This window comes from Petaurus breviceps, unplaced genomic scaffold, assembly GCF_028583685.1.
Source record: "Petaurus breviceps papuanus isolate PSGF00001 unplaced genomic scaffold, PetGlider_PUasm1.0 567, whole genome shotgun sequence".
NCBI classification, from domain to species: Eukaryota; Metazoa; Chordata; class Mammalia; order Diprotodontia; family Petauridae; genus Petaurus; species Petaurus breviceps.
In genome coordinates this window covers 6,969,297-6,979,716 of record NW_027186383.1, presented here as the reverse complement: position 1 = coordinate 6,979,716, position 10,420 = coordinate 6,969,297, and the positions used below count along the sequence as shown (strand labels likewise).

General features: G+C 51.6%; 1 protein-coding gene across 25 annotated transcripts in view; it reads right to left on the bottom strand.

The window, feature by feature from the left end:
* Positions 1-9,922, bottom strand: part of LRRFIP1 (LRR binding FLII interacting protein 1) — a 194,693-nt gene extending 184,771 nt beyond the window's left edge. For 15 of the 25 annotated variants that reach the window (XM_069103185.1, XM_069103191.1, XM_069103157.1 and 12 more), the window contains exon 1: positions 9,758-9,922. In XM_069103185.1, coding sequence (XP_068959286.1) covers positions 9,758-9,853 — 96 coding nt within the window. In that variant the 5' untranslated portion in view covers positions 9,854-9,922. The remainder of the gene's footprint in view (positions 1-9,757) is intronic. The other 10 variants (XM_069103186.1, XM_069103189.1, XM_069103184.1 and 7 more) reach the window with 6 other exon arrangements.
* Between the last annotated feature and the right edge of the window lie 498 nt (positions 9,923-10,420).

Below are 10,420 nucleotides of genomic sequence, written 5' to 3'. Positions count from 1 at the left end.
AGTTTATTAACGCTGAATATATTTTTGTGTGTCCTTGTCTCCCCCGTTAGATAGTGAGGTCCTTGTTGGTAGGAAATGTATCACTTCATACATATATCCCCAGCACCTAGTACAAGTACAGGCACAAAGGGACAGGGCATAGGGACAGAAACTGTGATTGAATTAGTATAGGATAATGGACAAGGGAAACTCCTTCTGCTAATGCAGGGAAGCACCTTCTCCACAACTTATTGCTAGGCTAGTCACAGGCTACTTGTCCAGGGTCACACAACCTGGATGGATCAGAAGCAGGTTTTTCAGACTTGGAGACCAACTCTCTGTCTACATTGTTATACTGCCCTTCTTGAGAGGTCTCATAAAACTAAAATAAATAAATAAATAAGGAAGCAGATGAAGAAAAAAGAAAAAGTAAAAACCCAGTAACTGTGAAGAGAAGAAAGTTTCAGTTCTTCAGTAATCTGCACTAAGAAAAACTGGCTTCAAAAAAAATGGTACAATACCTCAAATTACTGAGACGTCACAAAGCCAGCAAGAGGATCCTGGAAAACATTATTGGGTTTAAATACATAATTTAATTGACAGAGTGTGTGGGTTCTTGTCCCAGTTCCATGTTGCTACTTTACCTTGGGCATAGCAGACCTCCCTGGGTCTCAGTTTCCCAATTTCTAAAACAAAGGAGTCGGACCAGATGGCCCCCAAGTTCTGGTCCCAAATCTAGATCTAGGATTTTATAATCCTATAGACATAAAGTTATTCTTTTGGTGGCTCGGGTGGGTGGAGGAAGAACAAACAGGATCAGGAATGGGGCAGGAGGTAAACTGGACCTTTAAAAGTCCTAAGAAATAGATGTGAGGAAGGAGAACATGGGCAGGGGTCACAACCTTTGCAAAGGCTCAGAGGCGGGAGATGAGATGCAATCTACAGGATGAGGAGACTGGGCTGTTTGGGTGTGACTCTGGTAGCTTTTCCTTTTGCTTGATTTGTAACAATAAGAGCTAGCATTCATATAGCACTTTCAGGTTTGCAAAGTGCCTCACAAAACTGTCCCATTCTATTGTATCCCTAGCACTTGACACAGTATCTGACACATAGTAAACCTTTAATAAATGCTCAGTAAATGCTGTGTCTGTCTGTCTGTCTGTCTTCCTCTCTCGTTAACTATCACCTAGCTTTCCATCCAACCATCTAGTTAGCTCTCACGCCACCATCTTAAGGAACCATAGCCAGTTTTGGATAAGGCTGGATTCCTAGTGACCACGGCATAGGGAAGGCTCATGTTGACCAACAGAAAGGCGACATTTGTGTCAAGGCCACAGAGTGTTTCTAGAACCAGAGCTAAGGGCAGGAAAAGTAGACTGAAGGGGCCTCAGAACCCCAGCGCTTCACCAAACAATCTACTGGCTGGAGACACCACTCCCATCCAGGTAGAGGACTCTGGGGACAAGAGCCCAAGGGATCAGCCAGAAAGGAGGAGAAGCCCTGTCCCTGATGCATGTGGGGAGAGGCTGGAATTCAGTGGGGAGTCCCACATCTAAACCCAGGCTCAACATGACCATCCCCTCAGCCCACACCCTTCCTGTCATTACTGGGGGCACCCTGGGACAAACAGGGAGTCTAAAAACTCGAGTGTACATCCCTGACTTAAAGCTCTGACTTTTATGAATTGCACAAGTCCCTTCCCCTCTCTGAGGCTCAGTTTCTGCATCTGTAAAATGGGGTAGTGATATTTCCATTATGACCTCCCATTGTTGTGGGAGGATCAAGAAGAAGGCCGAACCCCAGGTCCTCTGAGGGTCCCTTCCATTCCTATTTCTGTATAAATAGACGAGCCTATGAAATGAGATGATGTGTGTAAGGAGACACTTTGTATGTAGAGACCATTTATTCAAATCCATCTGACTCAACAAATATTGATTATGCATCTTCCATGTGTAAGACCTTGGGGATAAAGGTGTTTTCAAATGCCAGGTCCTGACCTCCAGAAGCTTCCATTCTCTGGAGGAGGAGGGAGGGGAGGTGGGGAAAGTGCTATGGACAGCTAAGGACAACACACAGAGGGGTCATAGGGTCCTGGCCCGCAGAGGCCATCAGGTCTGATCCCTTCACTTTCCAGAGCAGACAATGGAGCTCCAGGGAGGGGAAGAAGCCCTAGACCCGGCATTTATGTCGCACTCTAAGGCTCAGGAAGCATCTGGCATTCTATCACACAACTGTGGGGGAGGGGGGAAGGTGCTGCTTTATCCCCATTTTACAGATGAGGAAACCGAGGTGGGCAGAGGTTAGGTGACTTGTCCGTGTCACTCAGCCAGTAAATGTCTAAGGGAGGAATCTGAACTCAGGCCTTCCTGATTCCACCGCTCCCCAGATGTCCTCTGGCAGCCCAGGGAAAGGAGGACAGGGGAGGCAAGGAGCCCAGGCTTTAAAGGTCTGGGAGGTGATGAGGTCCTGACGCTGAAGATGTGAAGGCTGAAGTGAGAGGCCGAGGTTGACTAGACTTGGACACGTGGAATCAAGAAGGCCCAGTGAGCAGATGCCAGGGAATGAGTGAGGGGTGGTGCCACTGAGGACAGCAGGAAGCTTGGAGGAGGAAGGGCTTTGGGGGATGGTTACTGGTCTGCTTTGCATGTGTTGAGTTTGAGGTGCCTGGAGCTCAGAGGAGAGGCCAAGGCTGGATGAAAAGGTCCAGGGCCCATTGTGTAGAGTGAATCATTAAACCCAGGGGGGCTGATGAGGTTACCAAGTAAGAGTGTAGAGAGGGAAGAAAAAAGGGCCCAGGACAGAGCTTAGGGAAGCATGATATGGAAGCCAATATAGCAGAAGAGATGGTCTATTGGGTAGGAGGAGAACCAGGAGAAATCAGAGTCACAGAAACCCAAAGAGAAGAGAACATGCAGGAGGAAAGGATGGCTCACAATGTCAACACAGCAGGGAGGTCTGAGGACCCAGAAAAATCATCACATGGCAATTAAGGGATCACTGGCCACTTTGGAGAGGTCAAGGATAATGAGAAGATTGAGAATCTGGGAGAGGGAAGGGATGGTGCCTTCTGAAAAGACAGGGAAGTTTTAGACAAGGGCGGATCTGGGGGAGGGGGAAGGTCTATGCTGATCTCTTTTTTCCAAACAGACACTTGGAATGTGTGAGGGGCTTACTCACTGGCCAAGCCTGAAGAACAGACTCCCCTGAAGGGCACTTCCAGGCCCTGAAGCTGCCCAGAGGTGCTGAGGTGGTGGGCAGGGTTTGCTTGGGGCTGGGGCAGGGAGTTTTGTACATCTGCTTCCAGTATCTGGGTCTGGTAGGCTTGCATTAGGTTATATAAATACCCTGAGGGGCCACACCTGCCCCAGCCATTCCTGGGATGTAGGAATGCTGCAGTTGTGCAGGAGATAAGTCCGGGGTTGGTTGGGATGGGGAAAGGGTGGGATGTGACTCATATTCCTGCCCTCTGACAGGCTGACCATACAATCTCTCCCCCCATTATGGGTTGATTCCCTAATCTCTACTGGAGACCATGAACTAAGAAGAGATAGAGCCTGGAGAAGTTATTCAATCAACTATACTTGGCAAGTGGTTAGCTGGAGTGGGAGGGAGAGGGACAAGTCCGTGACAACTTGGCTATAACTGAAGTTATCATCATCACCAGTGAGGCAGAATGAAGAGCCTGCAAGTCCTGCCATCCCTTGCTGCCCCTTTGGGACGTCTTGGCCCAAACTTAGAGCCAGAAGTGACCTGAGAAGTCCCCTGTCTAGGCCAACCTCTTCATCTTACAAATAATGAAACTGAGGCTGAGATGAAGGGCCTGGTTGGAGTCACAAAGCTGGTAAGTGCCTGAGCAGAATCTGAACTCAGGATGTCAGGACCAGCCCCGGCCACCTCTCAGCAATGATCTGTGGCATCCCCCTGTGCCCCATCTACTTCTCCTTTCAAAAAAGCTCCTTAGATGGGTCTGGAGCAATTTCTTCTTGTCAGCTTGTGAATGGCCTTCCTATACCTATACTTGCTCTGACTTCTTTGCCTTTTCTAAGCATTCCCAAACCAACCCTTCAGAACCACACTCCAGAATTTTGCCAGGAATGAAGTCAAGCTCACTGCAGTTCTTATAACAACTTTTCAGAGCACGAGGAGACAGCTGGAACTCTGGGGTCAGTAACAGCTGCTGCAGACCGGCCCATGAGCCTCTGGGGTTGGAGCAAGAGCTTCCAGAGTTAAGTCTTCTTAGTCCACCCGCAGCTGGGATTATCTGACCAGGAAGGGCTCTCAGAAGGCCCAGGAGCACCATACAACAGGCCAATCTTGGGCCAAGACTGCATGGCCAGAGTCGATCTGGCAGCCCGCCATGCCAAAGGGTGATCCCAAAGGCTTTACGCACCCAGCTAGAAGGGACTAGATGAGGCATGCCCCACACACACTTTCCATAGAGTTCTCCAGTGAAAATACAAGAAGAAACCAAGAAAGAGGGACTGGCAGGCCATACTGGGGCATAGGGAAGCCCAGCAAGGATCCTGCAGAAAGGAGAATGTGTCCAAGCAAATGCCTGATGTCAGGACTGCCCAGAAGCAGGCCCAACCCTTGACTGCCCTTGCCCATAACATGTCTATGACTAATGTGGAGGTGTCACCCCTGCTAATGTGAATAAGTGTCACTGTGCACAGTGTGGGTAATTTCTTCTGTCGGCTTGCGAATGGCCTTGCAGTACCTATGCTTGTGCTGACTTCTTTGCCTTTTCTGAGCATTCATGAACCAATCCTTCACAACCATACTCTAGAATTTCACCAGGAATGAAGTCAAGCTCACTGCAGTTCTTATAACAACTTTTCAGAGCATGAGGACACAGCTGGAACTCTGGGATCAGTAGCAGCTGCTGCAGACCGGCCCATGAGCCTCTGGGGTTGGCACAATTAGGGTGCCACTGGATGGGGGGAAGGCGTGTGTCCACAGCCTGAGCCACTGCTCAGATTAAAGAATGATGGAGGAATTTAGAGTTGGAAGGAGTCTCAGAAGGAGTCTCATGTGGTTCAAGCCCCTCACTTTATGGATGTTCAGTGACTTACCCAAGGTGGCACAGCCAGGATCACTGCATCATTGCTTGGAGGCCTTAGCCTTCAGGCACAACAGTGCAGGGGCTGAGCCCTAAGGCTGGACTGGAAGAAGCCCAAGCTTCTCTTGAACTCACCAAAGCAGCAGGGGAGGCTACATACTAGTCAGGTCATATACAAAGCCTCAGATTCCTTTCCTCAAACTACAAAGTTTAGTGAAAGCAAACAAGCCATCTGTGGCCCTAATCACGCATCTAGAAAAATACAGAGGTGTGGGCTCTTCTGTGCCCCTGACACCCACTAGATCCTCATCTCGGTCTGCCTGAGGACTCCTGGGAGGCTGGCTCCTGGGCTATCCAGACAGAGCAGACCGGACGGCCTGCGGGTGGCTGCAGTGGTTAGAGACTGAAGGCTGACAAAGGGAAGGAGTCCTTCCCTGGGGTAACAATCTAGGAAGGTCAGCCTCAGCTGGGTGGTGGAGGGCACACACAGCCAGCCCTCATGGGCAAAATTCTGACTCCTATCCCCCTCCCTCCTTCCTTGGGGCAGAGGGGCCCAGGTCAATCAGCCTGGATTGCCACAGCTGGGGAGAGGCAGAAAGAAGGCTTAGAAAGGCAAGGGGCATGGAAGGCTTACTAGGTTGCTTGGAGCTATAGGGCAAGAGAGCATCAGGGGATAAATGAGGAAACACTAAGAAATGAAAGGTAGGCTCATAACTCTAGACAGTCTGGATGGCAGATACATCTCCCACAGTCTGCAGAATCTAAGCAATGGTTTTTCCAGTAGTGATGCATGGATGTGAGAGTTGGACTGCAAGGAAAGCTGAGGGCTGCAGCCAGTGCTTTTGAACTGTTGTGTCAGAGAAGGCTTTGGAGAATCCCTTGGACGACAAGGAGATAGAATCAGTCTATACTTAAAGAAATTAGTTCAGACTGCACTGGAAGGTCAAATACTGAAACTGAAGCTGAAATGCTTTGGCCACACAACGGGAAGACAGGACTCATTGGAAAGACTCTGGTGTTGGGAAAGCTTGAAGGCAAAAGGAAATGAGGACGGCAGAGGGTGAAAGGGATAGATGGTGTCATGGAAACAATGACCATGAACTTGGACAGACTTTGATCTCTAGTGGAGGACAGAATGGTCCAGCGTGATGTGGCCCATGGGGTCAACAACAACGATAACAAAGCTCTGGACTTCAAAGGAGCCTCAGATTCGAGCTAGCGCACCCTCCTCATTCTGTAACTGAGAACACTGTGGCTTAGGGAGAAGGGATGGGAGAGTGTGGGTTTGGAGCTGAAAGGAATCGGGGAGGCTTCTCTCAGGGGATAACCGGAACACTTCAGTGCTTTATTTAGGAGGGAGAATTCCCTGATTCTTATTCTCTCCCATAACTCTAAGGTAAGAAAGGGTACAAAAAAGACCACAGATTTAGAGCTGAAAGAAGCCTTAGTGGTCACCTAGTCCAACACCCTCATTTTACAGATGAAGACAATGAGGCCTGGGGGGGAGGGAGATGACTTGCCTGAGGTTATCCAATCAGAATTTGAACTCAGGACCTCTGAATGCAAAGCTGTGCTGCTCGGCTTCAGAGGATTTAATCCTCCTTCCTTCCCACTCTGAATCACTGATTCAAAGAAAGACTCCTGATGGGCCCATGATTCATTTATGGGCCCCATGACACCCTCTTCTGGCTCCAGAGCTCACACAAGCAAAATCCAATTAAAGAAACATCGATCTGGCCCCAGTTAACTCTAAGGCCCCCTGGGAGGTGCTAGGAATAGGAAAGCAAATGTGAAGCAGCCCCTACCCTCAGCTCCCAATCTAAGAGCAGGAAAAGACATGTGAAGAATTCCATTGTCACGTGGGAGGCAGACCCGAGCTAGGACAGGACACCAGGTTAGATCGGAAATGCTCGTGGGTAGAGAAGAGCTGTTATTAATTTGGGGGGCATTCACACAGTGCTAGACACGCAGCAAAGACACAGGGGGGACTTGGGGGGTAGGAAAGAAGTCCATGTGGGCTCCTGATGGCCCTTCTCACACACACTCTCCAATCCCGAATCTGCACACTGGAGAAAGACCCTGTGGGTGCCCCTGTACACAGGCCTCCCCTGGGTGTCGGCATAGATATTTTCAACATTTCCCTTTAACAGCATTCAATTAGGAGCTGCCATTCGGATGGGAAACGAGCAGGCCCCAGCAAGCCTTTAGTGGGGCAGAAGTGGGTTATGGCTCCTGAAGAAGTGTGGGCTCCAACAGGAACACTGGTCACTGGAAAGTTTGAGAACATCAGCATGTGGGCCCCTCCCTCTTCCCCCCCTCCCCCCCCAGGGCTCTGCTCAGCACCGGGAGGCGAGTTCTGGACCAAGGTTACAGTCTCAGACAAAAGGCTGCCCTGACCAATGTGAAAGCATCTAAGTCACCACTGGCCACCGAAATCCAACAAGCAGCCTGGGCCCCGCATGGGAACCCAAAGAGAGTGGCTCTTCCCAGGTCACATCCACCAAAGCTCTCTCTCTAGGGCTCCCACACCCTGGACACCCTGTAGAAGAAAGGCCGGCCTGGGACAACTGTCCACGCTGGCAGCTGGGTGTGGTGGGGCCCAGATGGGCGCCCTCACAAGAGACCTGAGTCATCATGGGACTTCTGGTATGCAAACTCCTTCCCCCAATGCTGACTGGCTACTGGCCTCTCCCTGAGCCTTAAGCCAGTTTCCTGGGGAATCAGAGAGGACAGTGGTCAGTCCATGGTCACAGAGCCAGAAAGAGTCAGGCAGAGCTTGGAGCCAGGTTCTCCTACCTCCAGAACATACCCTCTGGGCTCTACAGTATTTGGATGCTCACTGTCTCTCAAAGCACTTTCAGAAGCCTTACTGGATTCTAGATTGGCGAGACAGCTGTCTCTCTAGCTACATAGAGACATGTGTCTCCTTTCCTCTATTGTCCAACCCCCCTTTCCTCCCAAACGACCCTCCAAGCGAGGTCAGCAATGGAAGCATTACTACTCCCCTTTGGAAGAGGAGGAAGGAGGTGATGCAAAGGGAAGCCCGGAAGGTGTCTGAGGTTGGCTGGGAGCCCTGGGGGAGGTTGGGCAAGCAATCTTGGGCCTCAGTCTGCCCATCTGTAAAATGAGGACTGGGCGAGATGGCGCCAAGGGGCCCTTCCAGCTTTAAAGCTATGGTCCTAGGATCTCGAGCATTTACTTTATTGCAAACTTTGGATAATTTGAGGAGAGACCACTAACAAGTAAGAGAAACTAAAAGCTTCCCAGGGGAAAGCTATGAGACCGGTGAACTCACTGGTATGAGGAACTCCCGGGTGAGGAAACTCTCTCTCCAATGGGGGCCATGGCCTCCTCTGCCAATTATATTCTTAGCAGCTGACTGAGAGATTGAATGAGCTGCTCAGGGTCACAGAGGCAGGATGAGTCAGGCTAGACTTGAATTGGGGTCTTCAGGCTCTGAGGCCACCGCTATCCACTAAGCCACAGAGCCTCACAGAGGACGGGGGGGGGCTTTTCATAGAGGTTAGAATCATGAGGACAGCTCTAAGGGGAAAGGTGTGGGATGGTCACCAGCGTTCTACCTGTGAGGCTTTGTGGCAGTCACTTCTCCCCCCCCCCCAATTCCTCATTTGTAAAATGACCAGTGCCAGTGCCCAGTCCAGTCCAGTGGGCTTGAGAGGTGGCATCTCCTGGGGAGGAGGTAAACTGAGGCCAGGGGCAGTTTTGCCTTGGTATTCTCAAGACACAAACTGTCAGATAATAAGGATGAAAGCCAATGGAAGGGAACAGAACTGACTTTTGTTGCCTCTGGGTAGGAAGATGGGGCGACTCCTCCCCAACATCCATTTAGAGAGTCCCAGGCCAGCCAAGGCCAAGGCTTGCCTCCCTTCCCAGTCCCCTCCCTTTCATGGGTGGCCTTTCCCCCATTTGAAAGGAAGCTCCCAGAGGCCAGAGACTGCCTCTCTCTCTCTTTTTTTTTCCTAATATTTGTATTCTCAGGGTTTACCATGGTGTCAGGCACATAATAAGCCCTTAAGCCTGTAGACTGAGGCTTGAATACAAGGTCAATGAAGGCAGAAATCTCTTTATCCTCAGTGTCTGTGCTATGTTTGGCACATAGTAGGCACTGCTTGATTGACCCCTAGCAGCAAGCCCTCTCCCTCTTCATAAAGACAAACCCCTCTGCCCAAAGGATCAAACACTTGAAAGGTGAACGGGATCCTAAGGGCCACCTAGTCCAGCCCTCTAAACAGAGATCCAAGGAGCTCCACTGATCTGACCAGTGTGCACTCTACTACATGGGCTGTAAGGAGAGCCACACTGGAACCCAGGTCCTGACTCCGCAGGCCATCTGGTCTAAGTCTCTCATTTGCAAAACGGGGAAACTGAGGGCCAGGGAGATTAAGAGACTTTGAAGCTGGAAGGGGGCTCCCAAGCTTTCTAGTGAAACCCTCTCATTTTACAGATGGAGAAACTGAGGACCGGGAGACGGGAGAGCCCCAGGGGCTCCGCAGGCTCAGAACCTTAGTGCTAGAAAGGGCCTCCCAGGCCATGCGGCCGTCCCCCGGGCCCCGGCCGGGCGAGATGAACGTCCGAGGCGGCCCCGGGGCCGGCTCTTTGTGTGTCCCAGCGCCCGGCCGGCACAGGCGGCCCCGCGAAGGTCACCGTCAGCCCTGGTCCCGGCCCCCGGCCCCAGCCCCGGCCGGCGCACCCACCCACCTCGCGGGCGATCTGGCTGAGCGCGTCGTCCTCCGCCGTGAGGCGCTCCCGCTGGGGGAGCCTGCGGCGCCCGGAGCCCTGCGTGCCCATCTCCATCTGCCGCCTCCACCCGGGCTGCCCGGCCCGGCTCCGGCTCCGGCTCCGCTGCTGGCCCCCGCCCCGCCCCCGGCCGGCCCCGCCCCGCCCCCGGCCAGCCCCGCCCCGCGCCTGGGCGTCCTGACGTCAGCCACGGGGGCCGGGGGCCGGGGACCGCGCCGCGGGCTGGGCGGCCTCGGGATGAAGGCAGGGAGTTTCCCATCATCCTCCAGTAGTGATGGGCGGCCGGGCTGCAGGGATGCTCACGAAAGCTCCCGGGAAACAAGAGAGATCCCAACTTGCAGCGGGCTGCCCTGGGGGGGAGTTCTCCGTCAGTCTCCACGGATTGCAGAAAACCGTGGTTATTACTTTAATTTCATTTCAATTTTCAATTTCAAAATTTCAAACAGGAAATAGCAGGCAAAAGAAAAATGTGAGCGTGCCCATCTACAACAGAAGAGAGGAGAATCTCCATTACGTAGAGATTGCTTTAATGTTTGCCTGGAGATTTCATATTTATGTGCATCCGTATTCCGCCATCTCAAATTTTAATAACTTTCTAAGTAGTTAAGAAAACATGAAAGTGGT